The sequence below is a fragment of the Phaenicophaeus curvirostris genome, chromosome 5, assembly GCF_032191515.1.
Source record: "Phaenicophaeus curvirostris isolate KB17595 chromosome 5, BPBGC_Pcur_1.0, whole genome shotgun sequence".
Taxonomy (NCBI): Eukaryota; Metazoa; Chordata; class Aves; order Cuculiformes; family Cuculidae; genus Phaenicophaeus; species Phaenicophaeus curvirostris.
In genome coordinates this window covers 13,124,941-13,151,137 of record NC_091396.1, presented here as the reverse complement: position 1 = coordinate 13,151,137, position 26,197 = coordinate 13,124,941, and the positions used below count along the sequence as shown (strand labels likewise).

Below are 26,197 nucleotides of genomic sequence, written 5' to 3'. Positions count from 1 at the left end.
AAATGGATGTTATTGCTGTAGAATAAATTCTGCCTACTGGGCATGATTATATATTGGATAATTACATGACTGCTCATTCTTTCCATTGCAGGAATTAGTGGAAGAAATTCTCTAGCATGTGTTCAGCACGTCAGATCAGACAAGTACAATAATCCTGATAGTCTTAAGAAATCACTTCAAGATCTTTGGATTAAAATACCCCAGAAGATCTGTCAGCCATTCACATTTCTCCTAGGGTTAGAAATAAAGATATGGGAGCTACTACATATGCCACAGGTATAGTGGCTTGCATCTCTAAATTTCACCCTCTTCAGTGCTGATGACTAAAAAAGTTTTCCCTGAGACAAAGAAATGAACGTCTCCAATATAGAGCTGTGCCAGATGTGACCGAAGAAGACATAGTTGAGTCTCCTGTAGCCTGTGCTCAAAAATGGTACGGTTAGAGACTGGCAACAGTAAATTTCCCTTACAAGCTGGTTTTGGCATGTGTTTGCTGTCAAATTTATCTCATCTTTTTTTCTGGTGGAGGTTTTTGTGACAGGGAAAGTAAAGGAAATCTTTATTACTGGTCAAAGCTCACTGTCAGTTTACTGAGTACGCTTTCTCTCTGTGTCCTAGCAGACATGTTTTTACCTTTTAACCTGCAAGCTGGCAGATTTTACCATTTTTACAATATAGCAGACTACTGGAAAGGAGTAGGCAGCAGGTGAGGCTGGTCAGGCCAGTCACTGCTGTGACTGGTTTGTAATGATTACTTTATTAATAAAAAATCAACAATAAGGAAAGAGGGAATGAGCTTTCAGTTTAGTGATCTGCCCTAAAGTTTAGCTATTCTTGCTTTTCCACTTGATCTTGCTACAGAACTGAAGATTAACTGTTTACTCCTACTACTAAAATGTTGCGACCTATCATCTATTTAAATTTGCATATTTTAACCTGAGCTGCAAGACCATGCTATTATTTTGTCTGCTGGATTAAAGAATCCCTAATACTGTTTTTCCAGGTAGGTACTGAGAGACTGAGACCAGGCTGCATCTCAGCTGCTAGCTGTGCTGCTTTCTAGCTTAGCCTCAGGACTCCCAAACCAACAGATTCAAATATGAGGACAAGCATCAACACTCCCCAAACATCCCGGGTGTAACACAGACTGCCCTAAACCATCTCTGTCTGTGGGATTAGGGAGATGCTGTTGTTTGTTCTGAAAGCCCTTGCTTTTGTATACAAGTACATTCTGCTCCCCTTTTGCTCCACAAAGTTAACAAGAGACATGCCTGCGGGATGACTTCCTCCAGTATTTACATATTTATGCTTCTGTCCTATATTAGTGTTTCTGTCTGGAGCCCATAACCTTTGGTCGGGTCTGGGATTCGACTGGACTTTCTACACTTGTGCTGGAAGGCAGATTCCTCCTGGCAGTCCAAAATACTTTGGGGAGAGGCAGGGAGGTTTTTGTCCTTGAACAGGATAAAGCATTCCCAACTCACAGGTGCCTGGCTACTGCATGTAGCAGCACTTCTTGACTTCATGGGGTGAGTGCTGCAGAGGAAGGTTTAATGGGGCTGGAGCACACCAGGTGACAGAGTGGCTAGTCAGGGTTGGGCCAGGGGGTGGGTGTGCTGGCAAAGGGGCAGAGAAATATGGAGGGGAAAAAAGCTCTCCTGGGGAAGACAAAGTCATCTGTGGCCATCCTCAAGGGAGGACAACACCGATGTGCAGGAGCCTTAGCAGCACTGAAGTCTTCTGTCATTCACCATTTCCTCAGCTTTATTCCTATGGATCTCCTTTGCACATAGGTAAAAGCTGGTGGGTTTATTCACAGATTTAAATTATCTCATGAATGTAAGTTCAGCTAGCTCACACCTAAGGATGGTGCATGATAGACCCCTTTCAGGGGCAGCACCACCTTGAAGTGCACCCATCCCAATGTTTCTGGCCCACTCCCAGACTCAGCCCCCTGCTCTGCCCCTCTCCCAGCACAGAAGCTCCTTGTGTCACCTGCCCATGCAGCCCACCTGGTTTGGAGAAACTCTGCAAACAACTTACTCCTAGTGCAGCTGGGCCAGCACAGCCTCCTGGGTGGGGAAGAGTATGGCACAGGGCAGAAGTAAACACGGAGAGTAAGAAGGGGGCCTTGGTGAGCTAGCACTGCCACTTAGAGAAATGCCTAGCTCACTGTCACCTGTACATTTCCAAGTTCACCTGTATGGTTCAGGAACATAAAACCCATTGCTGTCAAACAGAGTTTTTTTTCCTTGCGGCCCATGCTCCTGCTTCACTGAGAAGTAGTTGAAATACCTCTCATGAAAACAGAATTCACAACAATGAGAAGTTAATTTGCCTTTTACAAGAGCAAGGACTCTATAGAAGCCTTTCACAGCTCCTAAAGCTTCAGAAAGGCCACTGAAAGGAATGTTCTTGGATTTAGATCCATTGCAAAAGACAAGCCCCATCCAAACACTTTTGCTGACTTCAGCTGGCATTGGACTGGACCTGCATGTGAAATGTAAGCAAAATATTCTGAGAGTCCTTCACAATATAGTGGATTACAGCAAGAATGTTTTCTATTTATAATAACTGGGGTTATAACAAAGGGACATTGAGATGTCCAATGCCTTCCTTTCCCTTCAAACATTCAGGGAAAAGGCAAAAAGGTTGTTCTCACAAGCATGGATACATCAGCTCCTCAGCAAACACGTCAACAAATTTGTTTCCCCAGAATAAAACTAAAACAGGCACAGAAATATTCTTCTTCCAGTGCTTGCTTTCTATCTATTTTCTATTACTACCTTTGTTTCTGCAGCAACACTAATGTTCCCCGAGCCCTAGAACCCACTGATTTTTCTTCTGCTGCCTAACTTTTTAAACTGTCCTAGAGCAGTTCTCCCTTTGCAGCTGGAGGAGTTGTGGGATTGTTTCAGAGTTGGGGTGAGCAAGCAGAACGTCAGGAACACAAGCAGAGGATCCCAGCTGGGACAGGGATTGAACTGAGATTAGACATAGCACTTCAGTCATACTTTCATCAGATGTTTAAGGAATGGAAGCTTTAAGTTACTTCTTCATCAGTTGTTGTTGGTGGTATTATTATTATTACTATTATTCCAAGTTTCATATTGTTATCTTTATTTCTCCATTTTATTCTTGACTACGCATGGAACACAAAGTACTGAAAGGTCACTGGCAGATTCAAATTCACTTTTAAAGGCAAACAAATAGCCACAGGGATTTATTTACCCAATTTCAAGCAGAGAAATTATATAAGCAACTTTTTGGGGAAAAAACCAAACAGCCTAATTGCACATAACTAGCGAAAGCAACCTCACAGTCCTGTCATTCAAAACCTTATTATTGTTTCCTCATTGTTTGTAGCATCACTTTCTGTGTTGAAAAAAACCAACTAACTCTTCTGTGTAAAGATCAATGACTATAAATTTCCACATTCTGGGCACTATTAAGAACCATAAATAGCAATTTATTGTATTAATCTCACTTCACTAGGCATGGCTTTCCCAAACTTGTATAAAGTGTGAAATCATTTATTGCTTGGAGACCTGTTAAAAAGGCAGCTACAAAAGCCCATTGCATCACATTGTTTGAAGCCTAAACCTCAACACCATTTATTTCTAAGCTATTTTTTGGGTACATGCAGAAATCAAAACCTTGTAAAATCTTTTTAATTTCCTGCTCCCATTCTTTGGGCCCACAGACTGGACCTGTAAGATATTTAACTTCTTTTTTTCCACATTACTGGTAAAATCCTTTGGTCTCAGCCATGATGCCCATAAACAAAATTCACATCAGACAAGGCAAAGGTTCCAAGACAGACAGTTATTAGCTCAAAGTCAGAGTGTTTCATTTTAGACTTCATCCCCATTTAAACCATGAAAACTTCAGTAAGTATTGAATTTAAATCCACTGTCACTTTCTCTAGGCCTTTGTCAAAGGACTCATTATTAGCTTCTATTTTACAGTACCCCCTAGATCCCCATGCTGAGAGGGTCACACTGTAGAGCTGTGTGCAGGCACAGAACAAGAAGCAGTTTCTGTCCTGGAGCATTTACAATCCCAGACAGACCAGACAAAAGATAAGAAAGAGGAGCTATGTTTCCAGCATGTGTCACACAGCAGGTCAGAGAGTTCAGAAGGAGAACTCAGGATTCTGAAGTCTTAATCCAGAGCCTTATATACCACATCAGATTTTTGTCATATTCTTTTTAAACAAAACAAAGTACACGCATATAATAAAGGGTACATATAGCCATAATAAAGTATAGAAATAAAAACATTTTTGTAGGAAAGGTTCTGTTCCTTCTTAGAGGAGCAACCACAAAGCCTCATAAGCTTCTTGGATCCATCTGACTCCCCTTCTTTCTCAAAGTACCAGCTAATGGCCCTTAACCTGACAGCTCACACTCACAACAGAAACCACAATTTGCTAGAGAACAGTTTTTCCTGGAGAGTGCAATGTTTGGATATGTGTTTACAGAAAAAGTTCATTGTTATTTCTGTTTCCTGTTGGTCCTGGTGCTCTATACCTGTGTGTCGAAAGAGAGAGCAGCAGCATTTTGCTGCAAGCAGGATTATCCATTATCCTCTGCTCTGGGGCCTGTAGATAGGCAGCTATCAGAAGAAAGGTAATTGCATGGGTAAGCCTGAGCTGTTAGCTTTCAGTCAGGCTTGCAATGTGTATAAAAACCTGGTTGCCTGATGAAGATCTGGGTTACCATGAACCCTCAACATCAGCAACATGACTGTTTCCCAAGCCACGCTGACTTAACCCTGTCAAAATAGGTTTAATTGTTGCTTCCTTTCTCTGAACAGTGCCCAGAAGCATTATATGACATTGGCTAGGCCAGCTGCCCCAGAGAAATGCTCCAAGAAACGGCTGCCTTTTGTTCCAGCGCTCACAGCTAAGGATGTTCTGCAGGATGCCATCACTGCAGTACTGTGCCCACGGTCCACAGATTGAGGCTCGGGGTACTTTGCCAAACCAGGACACCATTACAAAAGAGTGACTAGGAACAACAGAAGAACAGTTGGCAACAGCACAGCCTTCATTTTTTCTGTACCCGTTTCATGACTTTCCACTCTTATCAGTGTGCCATTTGAAGGAACGCAGACCTGTGTCATTCTGATTTAGTCAGACTTGTGGGTGCCACTAATTCTGCTAAATAGTAAAATAGAAACAAGCAGAATGATGTAATTAAGCATGGTGTAGAAAAAGAGTCAGAAGGAACACACCAGCAGTATTTTCAAAATTCACCTGCCCCAATATTCATGGCATGACTCACATTTACTAAAGTACTGCAGAAACCCTGGTCTAGCTACGCAATTCTCACCAGTTTATGTGAAGTTAAGTCACTCCAAATGGTCATTCAAACTAAGGGTTACCAACAAGGGAAGGGATGCAATAAAAAGTCCTTATTCTAGACAACAAAGACGACTACTAAGGAAGTAACTTTATAACCTGAGAAGGGTCTGCAGCTTTAAGGAATTCTCTCCTAAAGGTTGTAAATCTTTTACTATGCAAAGTATTTTTTGCTACTATATATACCGGCAGCCACTAAGTGCAGCTATTATTTCTGGCGGTCATTCAGGGAAGGTCAGGGCTGATAAAGTGTTTAACAGAGTTTGTTTGGTTAGATCCATCTGTGGTTTTAGCCACCCATACAGTCTTTTGTGTCCTTTTAAAAGAAGCTAGACGTTCCTGAGTCTAATAATTTATGGTCTATATTTTTATTTGCCATCTTTTATTATTTATCATGCCACAGCTAAGAATGTCTTCTTTACAATGTCCACACTTTCCTATACTGATTACACAGCATCTAAAAAGGGATGATTCTTTACTGTGGGGCAGGAGTACAGCATACACAGAACTCCCATTTCACTGGTAAAGGCCATGTGGAGTTGTGATCTGTCACTCTCACTCCTTACGCCCTGGGGTAAGTTCATACCTCAGAGGAGCCAAGGAGGGGAGACTTCAATCAAAGGGCAGAGAAGTAAGAGGTACGTTGGAACTGCGTAGCAAGAAGCCCAAGATGGAGCTTTGGTAAGAAACATTTTAAGATCAGGTAAGCACCAGAAATAATATCATAACTAGTGGGGATGGACCATAATAGCATTCTTAACACTCACACTGGAGGGTTTGGTAACGCAGGATTTGAAACCTAGCCTCACTACAAACTGTATGGGGCAAACCAGGTGACCTCTCAGCAGCCCTCTGCATTGCCTGTCTGCACTGCATGTCCCCAATGTGAAGCACCTCTCTGACGATCTCTCCTACTGTTGTACTCTGTTCCAAAACCTGAAATGAAATATTGCTGGGGTTATCTTGCTTCAAAACACTATGCAAACACTTGCTGACTATGAAGTAGGTGCATACTGGTATTCTCATTTTACAGACAGGGAATAAGACAGAAGTCGCTTGTAGCTAGTGACAGCTAGCTGATGTGTCCCACCTGACATAAATAACTTCCACTGATGCAAAAAACATTTAAATCCTGCAGTGAGAAGACCCTCATAATCTGACAACCATTCTGGATATTTCATAAAGCTTTTTGTATCGGGAGAGAGTACTGACCTGAACAACATGTGGTTCACATCCCTTTACCATTTACCTGAGCTTATCTGCTACAAAAATCACACGCCGCTCCAACAGGAGAGAAGCAAAGATCCTGATGATCTGACGAATGCTGAGGCACTTGAAAAGGCATTCGAAATCCACATGTTCCAGACGTGAGTCCATCGGTCGCCGCAGCTCAATGACCTGAACACACCAACAAACATGAGTCAGTGTGACTGGCCAGGGCTCACAGCACCAGGGACACCCAGCACCCCAGCCCAGGCCCTCCAGCACCACTCCATGCTCGCCTGTTGAGGGGACACAGAGTGACCCCCATGCTCTTTTGTAACCTGAGGCTGAAGGCACAGCACTCCAGAGAAATGGTGTACTACACAATTCACTATCAAGTCACCCTTCTTCCCAGAATACAGCAGTGCAGATTAAATCTGCCTTATAAAGACCATGTCAGAGATGTAAAGCTTGGATGAGTCAGTAGTATGAAGCAAGTAATAAACTGGAAACAACAGAGCCGGAAGTTTACTGGGTTCAAAAAGGCCACAAAGACAAGGTAAATTGGGTTATAAACTTGGGTAGTGATTCAAATTCACATCTAGATATAAGTCAGAGACTGAACTTAAGGGTCAGGTAAAATTTAAACCAAATTTACTTCATTTTCACTCTTCTGTGATGTGTAATTCAGTAGATAATATTTAAAACCTTTTTTGTCATAAAAATATGTACATATATATACTTAACTGGGAAGTCAGGACAAGGTCTTAGATGGTGACTTGTGTGTGACATCCCTTTAAAGTCTAATTTTCACACTCCATCCATGACCTCAGGCCCTCTCCTTCTTTTTCTCAAATGCCTTTTGCTTGATTCCTTTATTATATCTTCCTGTTACTTTGCAACTGACATTCTCAGATGAGGAACTTGAAGGCAGGGGACAGAAAAAAGAAGAGGGAAAAATAACATGAAGAAAAGAGCAACAGAGGGAGAAAAATACAAAGTGCAAGACAGCAAATGATGAACTACTGAGGAATTTCAGAAAAGAGAAGGGAAAGGGGGAAAGTTGGCCAGTAAAGGTTCCCATTTTCACTCTTGAGCATTAGGATTGCAAGCTTAAATGTTTATGTGTCAAATCATGAGGAGCTGGTTTTACTGCAAAACTTCCAATGCTATAATTTTGCTGCGGGGTAGGATGCAATGCAAGTTACGGCAGCTTTTGTAAATACCATGGATGATTCTGTTGCCTGGCAAGACTTCTGCTTCAGTCTGCTCATCACAAAGAAATATAAAGTCTACTTCCCAATTAATCATCATCTTTGTTTAGGCCAGAGGAGCCACAATGGAAGGGCAAGATTCTGTTCCTAATTAGGCCAGTGCATTCCATTTAAATAACAAGTTTGTACTAGCATAACAGAGACTAGAGCTTAGCCAGAAGAGAGTTGTTTGTTTGTTTGGATTTATGTCAATGTTTTTATCTGTGAGAGTTCAGAAGCTTGAGCAGAGGATAGAGAAGCTGCAGATCCATGGTTCCCAGATATATTCACATCAAAAAGCATCAACAGATCTTACCATTGCTGTAAGAATCAGACTTTTAATTTTCCTTTGCTTCTCCAGAAGAAAATGCCCAAGATTTAAACATGTCTTGCAAGTCAATTATATAAGAAACCCTTTACATTTCATACCAAGTGACACCACAGGCTCACTCAATTGAAGTCAGTGGCACTACACTTGTAGAAAATATGATTCAATGTAAAAATAGTAACAGCACTGTAAAACTAACCCTCAGGAGTGTAAAATAACCCTAGAGGGGATTTTTTTTTCCCTGTTTCACTAACTGGGCCAAATTCCATTCCTAACTGCAGAAATTTATTTCCCCTATACGCTTGCCCATCTGACTGGAGCTACTGTATACTTAGAGAAGGACATGCAGAGACAGAATTTGACACAGCAAATGATAAGCAAGCTTCCAGTTACAAAAAGGTAAGGCACCAATATTGCCATATTCCAGTAAGGCCTGTGTTGTATTATGCCAGGCTTTTAGTTTCTTGAGTCAGTAATAAAAGGAAGTGAAATCCATTATATGCATGTACACACATATACCAAAACTTTTATATGACATGCTTTTCCAAATAGAGACTTTGAGGGCCAGTTAAATGGTATTTATTGCCAAAAAGAGACAGTTAACTGCTGCTGGTCACTCGTCCTACCAAGGCCAGGACCAGCTGTAATGAAGTTTGCAGCAACAACCAGCTGCTGAACTGTTCAGGTACAGTTAGGAAACTTGTGTTCACTTGTTATCGCTGTGATAAAGCCCATCACCACTGTACCTCTGTTAACAACACTGGGCCAAGCATACTAGTATATTTGTGATGTATGTGTCTTTTTCTTAAACCACAACTTATTAATAAATGTAATATAACAAATACATAACAATAAATTGGCTTATCATCATCAATGGGAACAAGTATTAGCATATCAACACTGGTGCAGATCCTGCACTGCTCATTTTGAGGGAGTGCCACCTCACATGCCTTGCAATATCTGTATGTCTCCTCCTGTTTTTCCTTTGCTGTTTGATATTGGAATGGTGAGGAGGGAGGCTTTGACTTTTAATGTTTGCGATTGGTTTTTACCTCGTTTCCAGCTCCAGGCAGAAAGGTTTTGACTTTGATTGTCTTTCCAGGTGCAGGAAAAGGGGATTCCATCAAACTCCTCATAAATGGATAAACCAAGGCAGCAGATATTCCTCTTCTCCTTTCAACCTCATCCAGGATCTGATCCATTAGTAAGACATAAGAGAGAAAGAGACAGAATATATCAGCACCACATACACTTCTAAAGAATCTTTTTACCCACATATGTCTAACCACATAGCAGATCTAGGCTTAATTCTCCTCTGCTGTGCATTTCTTCATTACCGTTAAAGTAATTGGATTCAATTGTACTCAAAAAATGATACATTTTTGAGTTACAAAACGGAGCCTGTTTGTGAATGCAGATAACACAGAGACATGGAAGAAATAACAAATCTATAAAGGAGAAAGTAGGCTCAGCATGGCAAAAATTATCTATATTGTTGGGACATTGGCTGAACAACAGGCCAGCCAAAGGAGAGAAAGATCACAGGTCAGGTCAGCATCACATCTCCCTAGCACATCCTGACATTTGTATTAAGGAGAAACACTTTCTTCTGCCCTGGTCATCATTTCCATTTCAATTGAAAGGGTAAGAAAAAGCCAGACCAGCAGGGAAAGCAACCTTGCCACCCTATAATACCAGCAAAGCTCCACCAGGAAAAAACTCCTGGAAGAGACCTGACCATAGCGTGGCAGCAATCGCATCACAGTTTGAGCTGAGCTGGAGCCAGCTGTGAGCAGCCTCATGAAACGTGCCCAGCTGTTTACACTGTGTGCCTGCATTAAGGTCATTTTCTGTTTGACATGATGCAGAGCAGGCAATCTAGTTTTGAAGTAAGCAGATGGAACTTCTTACAGATAGAGAGGACTATTATTTTTCTTCTCTCTTTGGTCACATGGGCCAGCATAAATTAGATCATAGCTAAGTTTTCCCACATTAGACAGACCATATAGATGATAAACCTAAAGAAGACTAGAAAGCAAGCTTCAAAGCGGTTAGAGGTTTGACCTGAAATGTTGATCTTTTAACCACCACTAAAGAGCAAAAGGCCCTGCAAGAGTTAGTGGGTCTGAGTCAGGCATTTTCCCTTGTTTCCTTGGAGAAGTTCTTCATTGAAACAGAACATTAAAAAATACTTAAACAGAATTGAGTGACCTACAGTGATAGCTAGTGACACTAATGCCAGTCCAGGCATTCACTGGTATATATTTTCCCCTTCCTCCTTGCAACATAGTAAAGACTTAACTAAAGAAAAGCTGACCCTGTATACATAGCTTGCATTCCAGTCCACAGAAGTGGCAGATAACCATAAGTGAAGATATGAATTTCACTCTTGATGTAATTTGCAGCTCAAAAACTATCCTCGCCAAACAAAACAAGCTGCCCAAATAGGAAATAGTAAAAACGAAGGCTTTGCCACAAGTTCCTTAGTGCTTCTGCACACAGCCAGCCCACAGCTGTAATGTGTTCAACACCTATGTCCTTTTCTGCAGGCACGATTTGTTGTTTTATATTGCTGGAGTTGGGGGCCATGCGTGTGTCATACGCCTGTCCCAACAATCTTCACAACACAAATAAAAAGGAGCATTTAAACCAAATAAAATTTGAACAGTGATCTCAGGAGATAAAATGGTCAAAAACATCTGTTGAAACCATGACCAAAAGAACCGTCTGCAGTAAAGATATCTGTGCTTCTCAAGTCTGTTTTAGCAGTAGGTATTACAGAAGTCAGCATAAAAGGCTTTGAGGAGCGTGAAAATAATGCAGGCTATTAGAAACAGGATGATTAACATTATAAATCAAAGGACTCCTTTTGTTTTTCTGATAAATAATATCCAAGGTTTAATATCTTATGGTCCTTCATCACTCACATTTTTCTGTAAAGACAACTGTTCCTTGTTTTGACTAATTCAGCAAAGTGCACCATCATAATTGTTTCTCTCTCTTTCACTGGATTTATCGATTAGGACAGGCCAAGTCCCGCTCAGCAGGCTGGAAAAAGAGACCATCTCGCTTTTCAAGAACCTGTGTCTCCATCCACATCTTATCTGTCTTCTAAACCAACAGAGGTGCTAAGGCTCAAAGTCTTCCTCCTTCATTTAACAGCTATTTCACCCTAAATCTTTCCAAATGCTGTGGTTGGAGTGTGTGCTGAATAGCTGCACTATATCCAGCTGAGAACCGGAGTCAGTCCCACAAGCAGCCCAACACCCTGCTCCCAATCTGGCACTGGTACCATCAGGAAGCGAGCAGCCCTTTGTGGGACAGTGATGCTGCGGGCGGACTCCAGTGCAATGAGGTCTTTTTGTGACCCAGCCCCTCCACGAGCCCAGGAGTTGAAAAACAGCACAGGCATGTTAAAGCCCCACTCAGGGCCTGATATGCAATTGAGTGGGAGCCTTTCTTCCTGCACAGACCAAGAATTTGAGGCCCATGTGGCCAGGGCTTGCCAGCCACAGCGACTGGGAATAGCCCCTGCTGAAGCAAGTGAAATTACATTCATTGTCAACTTTGGGTTCACTTTAGCTGGATGATCAGACACTTTTTGGAAGTTACAGCTTGAACTGGAAAGCAGATTACTTGAAATTTTGGTGCAATGACCTTCCTCGTCTCACTTTATACCTCAGCTTCAGTGATACTTTCTTGCAAGGAGGATACTTAAAAGTTTTTATTTGAAAATCAGGGCACTATTAAAATTAGATAAAAAACGTAAAAGTGAACAAAAAGCCTCAGGACATCTACCCATACCACAAGTTTGGTGAGCTGTGCTGTCCCCCCAGAACAATGCATTCCATTTTGCTCACCGCTACCTGTGTTTAGACACATGTTATATCTAGAAGACATTGTTATAAACCCTTGATTTCAGAGCTTTGTGAAAGATGAAGCAGAATTGCAATTAACTATTGTAACCCAATTGTTTTTCTTCACACAAGACTTTTGTTAATCCAGAAAAGCTTGAAACCTGCTTTGAAGATAACATTCTGTATGATTATTAGATCACGTTAACAATATAAATTCTATGACTTTTATTAACTTCAATTATTACATGTTTTTTTTAACTTTATTCCTATACAAATGAAGAAGAAAAATCTGTGTAAGTTCCATAAGATCTCTCATATCTGAAGCAAAAATCTCTGGCAAATCAACATTTTTAGGAACACTGTATTGAAATGGAAAAGGGGAAGGCAGCCTTTGAATATTAGTCCCATCATTGTTCTCCGTAGATCACCAGCAAATCCTATACAATACTCTGAGATGCTCTCTGGATTTTGCAGGACATACTCTCAGAGTACTAGGAGGACCTAAGCTGGCAGATATTTCCAATGTTAATCAATCAGAAATGTGACTAATAGTTAATTTTAATAACCTTTAGTCTTACAAAAGAGGAATGCTTGTGGCTTTAGAGCAGACCGGCAGTTAATGGCTTCTATGACTATTCAAATCCTCTGTTTAGCTGCAATGCCCTGCTTATCGTCTCAAAACACTTCTTTCAGGAAATGTACTAGCTAGGTAAACCAGATCAGCACACAGTGCAACTTCGGATTCATTCATGTGGAGGCCAATTAAAATCCATGCTTTCCTCACCTCTTACGATAAGAAAAAACATGTCAATGGAGTTAAGCATATAGAATTCATTTATCAAATAATCTTTTTTTCTCAACCTCATCATTCCATGGGGTATTGGAATAAAAGTGGTACTGGCCCATCATTCAAACAGTGAATGCCAAGAATTACAGCTCAGTACAGAACGGCTTTAGAAAACAATGGAAAAAGCTTCAGTCAGCCAGATCATACAGACACCCAGATGTTTTTTGAATCAAGTTCTGCCTCAGTCACAGAAGTAATAAGACATTCTTTGATGAACCCAATAACAGGGATGGAATATCCAAAACAGCAACTGTAAAATACAGTTATCTCTCATCAAAGGAAGAAATTCTTCGTCTGGTTCATCGCTGCAGATGCATCCCAGTAAACAATCAAATTAAAAAGCAATATTGGGGGAGAAAAAATCTTCTTACCTTGGAAAATAAGTCAAAGCATCCCAGCCGGCTGATGACACAATAAACTTCAGGTAGGCGTGGGCCTTTTCCACTTGGCTGATAACAGTAAAAAGGAGATTGAAATTACATATTATTCTGGAGCCATAAGGAAATACACTTCTTTCTGATCACACAGTTGGCCATCATGTGACATCTTTCACTATCCATTTCTTCATCAAAACAGCTACTCTTGGAAAAGCATCATATTTCTTCCATAAGACGGGAAACTAAAAAGCATAAATAGTGCTTATCCACTTTGTAAATCACAGCAGTATTCCAACATCACTCCAGCTTGCAGCCATAAAAGCACATTTAACTATGACTGTAACTCATGCCTGGACTATCATTGTTCCTGCTGTGGCAGGAGGAGGGGGGCCATCCCAGGGCCGTGTGCTGGGAGATGAGAACTACAATGCTAAAGGGAGGTTACAATGGCTTTAGTTCCCCGCTCATCCCATGATGTTCAAAGAGAGCTCAGCTTACAGAAAGCAAGCTCATGGACCTAAGCAAAGGCAAGCTGCATGAGCTAAATCATTAATTTCCACAGATTAATGCATTATAAGCATGAAACTCTTAAATAACTTAAACACTGGCAAGTAAGAATCAATGATGCACACTCCCTCCCTTCCACCACCAAAAGAAACCACTAACCTATTAAGACTGTGCCCTATAGCCATCGTATTGAAGATATTTGCTATAGAAGCAAATGGTTTAAGTTGGCATGACTGAAGCGTGTTCCCTCAGCACACTGGACTCTGCAGCCCTGCTTATATCACTGCAGGGAAAGGCACATCAGCTCTGTGTGCAAAAGAGGAGTACAACCACTTCCTGGATTCAGCTTAACTACTGGAAAAGCAGCAGAATTAGGTCAATACTGAGCACTTTAGAAAAACTATCCTCACTAAGGCCCTCAGAGCAGAGAGCTGGTCTGCCTGTGACCTGCATGCGTACAATGTGTGCAGATGGCAGTGACATCCATGCACAGCAGCTTCCCACTGTATTTTTAATAAGCTGTGATGGAGCATTCCAGTTTTGTGTAGTTGCAACTGATTTTCACCAGATCAGCAGGCACACACTTCCTAGGGGTTGTTATTCTAACAAGGCAGTGTGTTGACTTCAGATGCAGTCACATGTGGTCCCAAGATACAATGCAAAAAGTCCTGACACTGCCTTGTCCAGGAGCTATCTCCATCATGGAACAGAATGGCTGCAGGTATGCTAGAAAACCCCAGCAACCTAGGAGCCAAAAGATGTAAGCGGGGTCTGAGACAATCTGTGAGGCTGCCTACTTCCTTGTATCTAGCTTGAGCCACATGGAGAGAAAAGTGGCTGTAAAAGAATCAACTAGTATTACTTAGCCTCTTTGCACAGCCGTACGTTATTGATATGCAGCAGCAATGGAGTCATCTCCATTAATAACAATTCTGTGATAAAGGAGGTCAGTCACTGTTTCCATCAGCTTCTGCTCACTTTTACATTTAGCCAAAGTGGCTGGTCATCTCTGTATCCACATGGATGGCCAGTATATTTTTATTTTTGCCTCATCATTAGACTCTGCCAATACAGTGATTAACTTCCCCACAGTGTGTTTGACATTCTCATGCCACGCAGATGTCAATCAAGAGAAACTGAGGGGTTGCTGCACTTTTTAAATCTGAATATTGCAATCTAGACTTGGACAGTCAGCAGGTGCCTGCCTGTTAGAGTAAAGACCACAAAAAAATACCACAGCTAAGTGAATACAGATGAGTCTATTTCTGGATCCAAACCTGCTCACTACACGTCACATCTCTGAAAAAGCAGAGCCTTTTTTGTCCATATTAGGTATAAAACCCTTTCGAAAGGCACTGAGTGATTATATCAAGCATGTGGGATTTTGGTTAAAATCATTGTGTCAAATCTGCAGGAATGCCGAAGCCATGCCAGGACCCTTGGATAGCTCCCAACCAAGAGCTGTCTCACTGAGTGCCAGTAAAAACATCACATTCCTGGGTCATCTATAAGACCAGAAACAATAACTTCTTAGCCCTTACTCAAAGATTCTTCTTTATGAAATACCATTGCTTTCAAACATCTTAAAGGCTACATGTTCCTGAGAGCTGGGATTCTTCCCTCCTTGCATTCATCATATAGGACACCCTTTTCTGTTATTTCAGAGACTTTCTCCTGCAAACAGTACAGCCTCTCAAATCCATACAAATCATCTGTAAGAGGCAGCAAGCAAAAGCCTCAGGCAGAGCCATTCTGAGGGGCAGGACTTCTCAAATTTCTGACACTGGCAACTCTTCACATAATCTCCCCTCTCAGCCATCTGTTTACACCTCAAAGATGGCTCTAATATACCTGCTCATTGTGCTTTAGTTTGCTTCTTTCCCAAAAAAATATTGCACGGGACATGATACTCTTCCCTTTTCTGCCTTGACTCATCTCTCCTCACCATGGGACACTTGGGCACTGGGTCTGGCCAACAATACTGATTTAAACTTCCAAGTTGCAGGCTGTGCTCTACAAAGTAGCTACAAAGCCTTGAAGTCATGTCCTCCAAGGCTCCCTCTTCCACACAATGAATAGGTCCAGTTCAGGGAAGCTGTAGGGCAAAGCAGCAGAGCCATGAGGCATGAGTGACTCTGCCTTGAGGCCCTGAACTCCTGCTGGAAGAAAACGAATGGAGGGGATGAATTTTGGTTTTGATTTGTTTTCAGTTTGTTTACATGGAGCCCAGGATATTTTCAGCCTTAGTCCAGTGTCACGAATGAAAATGCTAATTAGTTTTCTTGATAAGACAGTTTCCCAAGAGGATGAACATAAACTGACAAGAACTTGGCTATGAGATGGAGGAGCTGAGATCTACATCAGGGCTAGCCCACAAGTGGCTCAGGACAGTCTTTTTTATAGTGAGTTTAATCTGAAATGTACTGACTAAAGCTCACTCCAAAACCTGCTTTGGCAGAAGAAACCGGAGGCTTTTGCTCCAAAAAAATAAACCTGCCATTCTTCTCTTTCAAATCATACCTCCCTGCCCATGTGCCTGAAATCCAGGGAAGCCTTCAAAGACCTCCTTCCAGTCCAGCATAGCACTGAGAGTCTCTTGCATACCATAGGCTGTCCCTGCAGTGCGCATAGTCACCAGCCATTCAGATATATATATCTCCAATATAACTCCTGCTCAGTTATATTAGAGCCACACACAAGCTGATGGGTTGCGTAGCTTGAATGAATGACATGAAGAAGATAAAGGAGATGCCTCCCACAAACATTTTTCTGCATATACTAGATAAGTCTTGGTAGTTTCAGAAAAAGAGAGACACTGAAAACCCAGCACGGCTCCTTCTTGGGAAGTCTGCGTATTTTGCTGGCTTAATTTAAATGATAACAGGCCTACAAATACAGAGACTGAAAAGCAGGTTTGCAGAAATTTGGTTATTTTGTCAGATCATATCACCACTCTCTTAAGCTTAACACAATCACATCCTCATAGTCACACAAGCCCCAGCCTCACCAGCAAGCCAACATATCCAGAAACAGAAATGTTCCTTAATGGTGTCGGAATCAGAACAATTCAAATGTTGAGAGTCTAAAATGAATACATCAATCACAAGACAGCTTCTGTGGCAGCTCTTGATTCATTGTCAGGGCCAATCTGAAATCAGACCATGAGAAAACTGTGGGTGTTTTCAATCCAAAAGCTTGTCTTAAAGTCTCCTTGTTTCATGAGAAACATGAACTTCTAATGCCAGAGCACCCAATGTGCATAGGGCTGTCAAAGGTGCTAGCGGGAGGGCAGGATGGAGAGAGGGCAGCAAGGGTAAGAAAAGGTTTTCCAGAGAGCTTTTTTCTCTTCCATAACATTAGTGTGCATCACACAAAAGCTGCTTTCACAGTGTAACAAATTCCCCTCTCCTGCCCCAGCAAATGTAGAGTGAACTAGTCCTACTTAACTACTGTTTTTCATGTTTTAATGTACATACTTCATGTTCAGGCATCTACTTCTCCACTGACTCCTAGGGCTGGCTTATCTTAGCCTAGAAAAGAGCTGGAGGAGCATTTTTTTTATGTGAGAGGGAAGAGAGAGGTAGGATAGGGTGAAATTTGCAAATTTTCATCTCATTTTGGCAAGTACAAAGTTACCAGCCAAGAAACCCTGGCATTGTGGTTTGCTTTCCGCTCTAAGAAGTGAGTCTTCTTAGGTGTTCGCCCTATATGATAAAAATGTGTCTCCTGCTGTTCTCATGAACCAGCTGTGGCAACGAACTGCAGAACATCGTTTTGAGGATGCAATATCTTAATACTGCAGTACTGCCCCACTAGCTAGAACTATATAGCATCCCCTATCATCCACAACAACTCCCATGGCAGTAAAGCCCAAGATGCTTGTGAAGATCCCATGAAACAGCAGCTGGCATGCCATGACTGTCTCTGGGGCAGGGGCTGCCACAGCTGTGGATCCCAGCCATACGGCCACTGACAACCCAGGCTGCCAAGGAACTGCACTGGATACAAACATCTCCCAAAGGATCCAGGCCTGATGTCTCTCTGGCTGTCTACACCTCTTTTCTGGGCCACAGAGATGGTTCATGGCATCCCAGTAAGGAAAGTGCTGCAGATTTTCCAGTACTGGAAGGTCTTGCAGCTGAGTGTTTGTCAGCAGAAACCTACTGAGAGGGTCTCTGTTTTCATCACAGTGATCCTTGTACATCCACTGTGCTCTGACTGGGCACAATCCTACTATGGGATTGCATAGATAGAAAAGAGCTACGACGTCAGTCACATCCATTAGAAAACAATTATTTAACATGTTAAATCCAGGCAATCACTAAAACAAAATTATACACTAAATCAAATTAAAAATGAGTATTTTACAAGGTACACTTAGATTCACAGCAATTTCACACCTGTTCCTTCCCCATGGTGTGCTCCTGCTTTCCCTTCTGCCCCTACCCAGGTTGCTGCATAGTAGCACCAGTGACGTTGTAATGTCCACTGGAGGTAGCTGTGACAGGCTAGGTGAGACTGAGCCATCAGCAGGAACTGCTCAAATCATCTTTGCTCCTGACACGTGTATCACAGAGCCACAGCCCAAGAACAGCTCTAGAAAAGAACCTAACAAGGTGATTGATCAATTAGTATGGAAAGGAAAGTTAAATTAGTCTGAGTTACTGAAGAAAAAAGTCTTATTTACAGGAAAATGGCATAGTAGTGGGAGTTAATATCTCTACAATATATTGGCCCATTTCTTTTCATATGAAGATGCATACTTCTCACATCAAGTCACTAGGACAGCTGTTACACAACTGCCTTGGAGGTATCAAGATGTAACTGGAAAACTTCATGCTATCTATGGAAGCGCAGACTGTTTGCTGTGGTACAATAGGTTACATTCCATTCTAATCCTGTTCCAAAATGAAACAAAAACAATATAAATACATGCAAAGAAGATATTGTACAGGATTTGCAGTACAAACAGAACTTAATTGTCACTGTATCCCTTGAGGTAGTTTTGGCAGGGTTTTAGCACACACTCCCCAAAAAAGAAGGGTCTGGAAGAATCTGAAATCTGAAAGCAGAAAAGAAAAAGTGGAGCAGTTTGTTCCTATTGCAACATGCCAAAGGAGAACAATGCTGACAAAAAAGTAGTTGTTTCATAAACAAAGGAATCGTAACACCAGCCTCCACAGAAGACAGAGATAGCCATCCTCACAGGGTCAGGCTCGTTAGCCCATCCAGCTATTGAGACCTCTTCCGAGAATTGCCAAATGCTCTAGAAGATGTAGGACACCTTTCTCTGGGTATTACAAAAGCGTCCCTCGCCAGGACAGCTGTGAAATATTTTCTAAGGAATTAGCCTCTCAGCAGCTGGCTTGTCTTGAAGCAGAGCAGTTTATAATGACTTTAGCATTTTCTTATGGTTCTGTATTACACAATATGGCCTCACCTTTCTCTTACACAATGTTTGCCAAAAACTGCATGTAGTTCCCAAATCATGTGACAGAACTTGTGGGTCAGGAATGGGAATAATCAGAGGAGATGCCATGCACTCCTGGACATCTGAACCACCCTGACTGAAGCTTTTAGAAACTGCTCAGGACACTGGACACCTAAATAAAACATCTGTTTTACAGCCCAAGCCTCTGGCATATAAACAGTGCCTGCAGAATTCGTAATACCTGCTCCTTGTTGCATGTACAAAGTCTGTATTTGCATACATAAAATAAGAAAGGCTGCATGTAGCTGTCAATAGAAATATCACACTGAGGTACACATCAAAGAGGCTGTTCCACCCATGCACTGACATTTGCAGGGGTCAAGAACCTGTTACACTTTGTGAGCACTGCTGAACCCTATGGAAAAGACATTTCAGGTAACAACCCCAATTCCATCATTCCTTCCAGCAAGACAGAAAGAGGTTGCAGGATCCCAATAACGGCAGATCTCTGCTACTTGTGCCATTTCCCCAGATAGAAAAATGCTGAGATGTTTGTCTGCAGCTTCTAAAATCCTCTTTCTTGCCAAGCCCCAAACTATGCCAGTTTTGTTCCCAGAAGGTACTGTAGGATTTGCCCCAGAAGGGGATAAACTGGTAAAGCACATCACTCCACCTTCTTCTTCTGGATAGGCTGTACCAGTGAGATGAGACCTGTCAGGTTTTGGAACTAGAAGAAACATCCTGAATTAAGTGATCTCCCAGGGCAGCAGCAGATCAGCTTTATCACAGGCTTTATAATTTTGACATAGATTTAGCAAGACAGTACTTATTTTTCCCTTTCCTAAACTGGCGTTTTGTTATCCAGTTGATTGATTTTTGCCATAGCTAATGGAAGATAGAAAAAAATCTTTAATGTTATCTCAAAACACTGTTTTTATAAAAGTATGTAGTATTGATTTTGACCTGTTCCTGGTATTTCCTCCTATGCCAGACTATTTCTGCACCAGCTGAAAGCCAGTGTTCTATTTTTATGTCACATTTAGTGTAGTGTGGATTTCAGTGAGACTTAAGTAAGTAAAAAAAAGCCTACATTAATCCTTCATTGACAACCTCATTCAATGTTCCTGTGTAAGTCTCTTTTTTTATAGTGGCTGATTATTTCAGTTTCAGCCTGGACCAGGATCAGCTGGTTTGCATTTCACAAATGTAAGGTTTGTCCATGATTCCAAACTTGCTAACATTCCCAGAAATAGAAGTCTTAAACAACCCTTATCTGGTAGAGTGAAAACATTCCATAATTTAATTCTAGCCAACATTTTCTAAGGTTTTGATGTTGGGGTTTTTTTTCCAAATACACCTTATTACCCTTCTAAATGACAACACATAAAAAAGTAATTGAATTGTACTGCTACCATATATCTTATTATGCTTATTTACAACAGTACAGATACCTTCTAGGTGCTCCACTTGTTTATCTCTGAATCACTCCCTAAACAGCCCTAGACTTACTGCAACGCAAGCCTTCATTAACATTTCCTTTCCACATATAAACCTCGTTATGGCCCACACTTACACACCAGATTATACAGAGTAAGCGAGCCTCTGTGATCCCACCTATGGCAAATGCCGCCCCCAGAATTGATAAACAAGTTTTCTGTTATGTTAGTTTAAATGAAACTTCTTACAAATACAGGAACCACACACAGCAATACCTCCCAGACAGAGCATCTGCTGTCTGCACGACAAGAAGCTTTGCCATAGACAAAGAGTAGGGTAAGAGCAGGGTCAGGTACAGGCACACGCAGAGTAGAATGTGCTGTTCTAATGACAGCAAGTTGTTCCATCTACTGGAAGCCACTGAAAGCTACTGAAGGCAGGTGTTCCCTGCTTGGAAAGATAGGAAATCAATGCCAGAGAGGAAAGCAAGACGAAGGTGTCAGTGTCCCTTTCTCTTAAGATAGGGGGTACCTATTTACAAGTTTGCAATGCTGTTGCAGATATTAATTTTGCACAGAGAGTATACAAAATATCAATCAGCAGCATCCAATATCCATACAAGCTCTCCAACCAAGTGTAGGCAACTGTCACGTGAACAGCTGTGGCTCCCTAGCTAGTCACTCACAAGCAGGTCCAAACCTATCCGAGAGGTGATGAGCACAGGCTGGTGTAGGACCAGCTGCTTTATGCTTTGCTGCCCTCCAGTCAGGTCTGAAGGATGGATAGCAAATTCCCTGTTTGTACTGTGCTTTACCTGCCTTAAAACACTTTGCAAGCCTTTGTGCAGCTTCCTCCCTGCCTTCCCAACACACACACATGCACTGCCATGCTCTCAATTCATCAGGTAACCACTGATTTTCCAGCTGATGAGACAAAACTGTTCGGTTGTTTGGTGGGTTGAGCTGGGTCCCGACACCACCAACTGACCGTACAACCGGTCATAAGGATTGAAAAGGAGCCTGAGAACCTAGACTTCTCAGCACTGGCATCAGTTTATGGGATGGTCCTGAGCAAACAGTGACCCTGGCATACTCTCCACCATTGTCGCCCTGGGCAGGGTGGCTTATTTACCTACATCAGGGACCTGCTGCAGACTGATTAGGCAATGCTGGCAAACTACTTTGGAGATGTAAGCAGCTGTCTAAGAGATAAACACTACTCACAAATGTTTAGAAATACCACATATGCCTTTGTTTGCAGTCTTGTAGTATTTCTGATTCTGCCTGAAAGCACATAATACAAAGAATTTAAAAAGTAAATGCTCACACAAGAAATTTCCCACGTCCTTATAAATTTCCTACAAGACTTGGTATCTATATGATTGATACAGCCATTACGAATTCTTGTTTTACGTTTCGAAATATCAGAGCGAGTAACTCCATTTTCTTTTAAAACCATGAGAGACATCCTCCAAGTTCAAACTATAGTTTTGAGATATTAACAGAATTCTGCATTTTGAGGTGAAGCTGATGTACTTACCAACAGCCTCCTGCAATAACCAAACCGCCGGCTCCCATCTTCCCCAGTCAGCATGAAAGAGAAGGTCTCACTAGAAGAAAACAAATAGCCCAGATCTTACTATCAGAACTACAACATAACTACGAGGTAGATCACTTAGAATGGCATTCTGCCTTATCCAGCGATCAATTCTACCCCCTGGAAGGTCTTCTCTCCCTCTGCCCATCATGTGGACATACTCTGCGGACAAACTCTGTGGACAAATTCCATCCACAGTACAGCAAAAACACGTGCATGGTTGTGGACAACCCAGCTATCTTACTGTAAGAGATAAATGCTGAATTTCAGTGACATGGCAGTCCCTTTGTACTGCAGAAGGAGCACAAGAATGAGATTTTAAGGGCAGTGTTCAAATGCTGTACCTCCCTTACCTTTCAGTTAGATCTGTCTTTGGACTGTACTTTCTTCTTAAAGGGAGAAGCTTAGATATTTTCCAAGACTAGAGAAATCATTCTCTAATCTAGAAACAACACATATTTCCAAAATGCAGCTCATTTTATGTCCCTGTCTAGAATAAGTACCATTTTTGACAGAGAAGTAAAACAACAGTTTAAGGCTATAATTACAGTACAGGTAAAGGGATGGGTCTGTGAATTTCTTCCTGGACTGAGAAACATTCCTGACTACTTTGCAAGTTTTAAATGGCATTATAAAAAGCACTTTTTCTTTGTGCTGGGATGGCAGAGTTTATATAATTATAGCTGTATATAGAAGGGATATCTTGTTTCACAAATATGGGCTTATGAAATGTCTGTCTAGGAGAGCAGCAGCAGAAGAGGTGAAATACTGTGTAGGCAGGGCTGTGTGCTCCTCTTACCAATATTGCCCACACAGTTTTCCACTTCTCCTTCAGTGCTTTCAATAACTCACTATTCAGGTGCTTCTATGTACTGAATAATACAGACAAGCAACACAGAATATAAAATGTCTATGTTGCATGTGCCATTTGTAAGCCAATAAAAAGTTCCATCCGTATTCCTGGCTACAGTAATTCCTGCAGGTGAATGCTGGTTCCTTATCATTGTTGAAAGTCCCTCTAGACACACCCTGAACAGGTCATGCTTCCTTTACACGTGTCACAACATGCATCTTAAAAAGCCATCTTACGTTCTAGGGGAATATGGGGAGATCCCACCTGGAGTACTGCATCCACCTCTGGAGTCCTCAGTACAAGACAGACAGGGACTTGCTGGAGAAAGTCCAGAGGAGGGCCACAAAAATGAATAGAGGACAGACTGAGAGATTTGAGGCTCTTCAGCCTGGAGAAGAGAAGGCTCTGGGGGAACCTTATTTCAATACTTAAAGGGAGCTTCTAAGAAAGACACAGACAGACTTTTTAAAAAGGCCTGTATAGGACAATAGGACAAGGGGTAGTAGATGCCCCATCCCTGGAAACATTCAAGGTCAGGGCTTTGAGCAATCTGATCTGGTTGAAGATGTTCCTGCTCATTGCAGGTTGGTTGAACTACATGGCCTTTAAAAGTTCTTTCCAGCCCAAACCATTATATGATTCTACCTCTTCTGCCTATTCTACTGCTTCCACACTTTCAAATCATCAGGTTCTGACATATTGGTGCCAACGAAAAAAAATAGATACATCTTTTGAGGTTTCTTTTGAATGAAAAAGAAAATGCAAGCCTGGTTCTCCCTTCCTTTGCCCTTTTCCCGTAGTCATTCATCTCTGAGGGAAGGAAGATTGGGCTACTCTGCTGCCACAGAGCTTAGCTCAAAAAGAGTTTTCAGAATAGCATTGCTTTGAGCCAAATGAAGAGGTGTCCTGCAATGTTACACAAGCATTCTGGGGTAAATGACTAAGGCAGGTGGTGGGCAGGGCTCTGTCCTTTTTAAGATTTGTTTTAAATTACTTCCATCTATGCTTCTGCATTTAGCACTGAGAGGAACCTTCAGATCTCTTCCCCTCAGTCACACAGGCCAGTGAGGCAGGCAGAATAGGGAAGAAAGATAATACAGAACTTGAAAAAGAAACTAAATACAGCTGCTTGAGCCTAAAGTGGCCAAGACTCAAACTGCTGTTTCCTTAATTGGGCATCAGTGAGCCTGTGGCTGCTCCACGTTCACTCCATCAGCACCGTGCAGAGGAGCACCGGAGGGTTTACCTGTTGTATTCAGAGACAGGAAGCCAGTCCTTGGCATCAGGAAAGCAGAACTGAGGGATAGCCTTGAGACGCTCTTCTGCCTCACGCATTTGCTTGGTTGGTCTTTCTAGCTGTGGGGGAGAAAATGGAAGTTCATTCAGTTACTGTTAGTGCCAGCTTAACAGCACCTCTCAGATAGGGGTTTACCAACAAACTTGGAAGAGCAAGGGCCCATCAGCTTGTTCTTTATTTGTGCTTGGCAGAGTGAGACATGACTCCAGGACAGGCTTAGAGATTCTAGTACAATAGAAATAATCACTGCTGGGATTTTTTAATTCTTTTTTTCTAATTGCCCAAAACTTCCTTGTTGCACAATGGCCACTTAAAACACAGTCATAATTCAAATTCCTTTCTGCTGCAAGAGCACAAGAGAAATACTGTAGATCAGCAAAAGTCTTTCCATTGACTTCAGTGAGTTTTGGAACAAATCCTAATATAGCCAAAATGAACTAAAGGTGAAATATTTAGAAACTGATTTAAACACAGTCTTTAAATTACCTTCCATCAGGCCAAACTCTCCAGCACTGGAGAAGATAAATTTATAAGGGTAAGCTTTTAGTCACCATCTCAATGCCCTTCTCTTTATAACAGATCGATTTGAAACAATTATGAAAGCTGAATTATTAACTCCATTTAAAAAACAGATTTTGATTAATTTTTCCACTTCTTCGCTTTATTGATCTTAGAATGAAATGTGTGTAACAATTTTTCTTTTACCTTGGGAAACTGATACGTCACTTCTGGGAGGTAAGTGTTTTTAGAGGGCTTCTTTTTCAGTGACACTACCACAAAATACTCAAATAACTCCCGTTCCTGCCATTCAATCAGCTCCAGCTCCAGGGTTCGATAACTTGGAGCCCTCTTCAGCATTGACTGGATGTGTACTAGACGCTGGGTGTGAGCTAGCATTTTTAAAAGAAAAGAAAGGAAAGAAAGAAAAAAAAGAGATCATTACCTGGAACCGTAGTGTGTTTGTGTAAGCCATAGCCATTCACAAAGGACTTTCAATTTGCCAGCCTATTATCCCAAGCATGTTTTCCTTTCAAAAGCAAACCTTCATGCTGCAGTCTCTCTCGCTAATTGCACCCATAAATCAAAACCCTCTCCAAGTACTGAAGTGATGCAACATTAAGTCACCGAAATAATTTGCAGTTCATAACTGAAAAAAGCTGCCAGAGCTCTGCTTTTTCTTTGCATATAAGACTAGATTATAAGTCCTTATGTGGCTGTGCAAATGCACTGGGGCCTCCAGGGCAACACATCTCAGGCCTGACTTGGACCTGATTCACACTGGTGAAAACCAGTTCTGCGACCTGCTCCTGCATAGCACAGCTTTATGCTAAGAATAACCGAAGGTGTGTTTTCTCCTTCTCTACAGCACAGGTATAGTCCATAAAAGCCATGGAACAATCTCCAGGGTAGGGGGAAGGAAAGAAAAGAGCCGTAAATTGCTCCTCTGGGATTGCTTTGCTTGTGCCAACTCAATTGTGGGGCAATCTTAGATTCACGGTCACGCCCAGTCCTGATCCAAAGATATGCCTTGATCCAGTAACTTCTCACTAGATGTCCATGGCAAACTAGCAATTTACATCATTACCGGTTCTGGTAGACCAATAAGTGAAAATAGCTAAGGAAAACCAGCCTCCTGCATGCTCTTCCCCACCTCTTCACACCAGGATTTCTGTGCAATAGTAAATGAATTATTAGCAGAACATGTCAATCCCTTAAGGCTATGTTATTCACTGACAGTACCCGCAGTTTGCAAAAGGCAGACTGTCCCTTGTGATAGGGAAATAAGACCTCACAAATATTTGACCACAGCAGTAATTAATTGACAGAAGGAAAGGGAAACCCCCTC

General features: G+C 41.8%; 1 protein-coding gene across 6 annotated transcripts in view; it reads right to left on the bottom strand.

The window, feature by feature from the left end:
- DENND2B (DENN domain containing 2B) overlaps window positions 1-26,197 on the bottom strand; it is a 181,182-nt gene that overhangs the window by 19,469 nt on the left and 135,516 nt on the right. For all 6 annotated transcript variants that reach the window (XM_069857608.1, XM_069857607.1, XM_069857605.1 and 3 more), the window contains 6 exons: window positions 25,057-25,241; window positions 24,301-24,410; window positions 22,145-22,214; window positions 13,225-13,302; window positions 9,202-9,342; window positions 6,615-6,763 (listed from right to left, as the gene is read on the bottom strand). In XM_069857608.1, coding sequence (XP_069713709.1) covers window positions 6,615-6,763; window positions 9,202-9,342; window positions 13,225-13,302; window positions 22,145-22,214; window positions 24,301-24,410; window positions 25,057-25,241 — 733 coding nt within the window. The remainder of the gene's footprint in view (window positions 1-6,614; window positions 6,764-9,201; window positions 9,343-13,224; window positions 13,303-22,144; window positions 22,215-24,300; window positions 24,411-25,056; window positions 25,242-26,197) is intronic.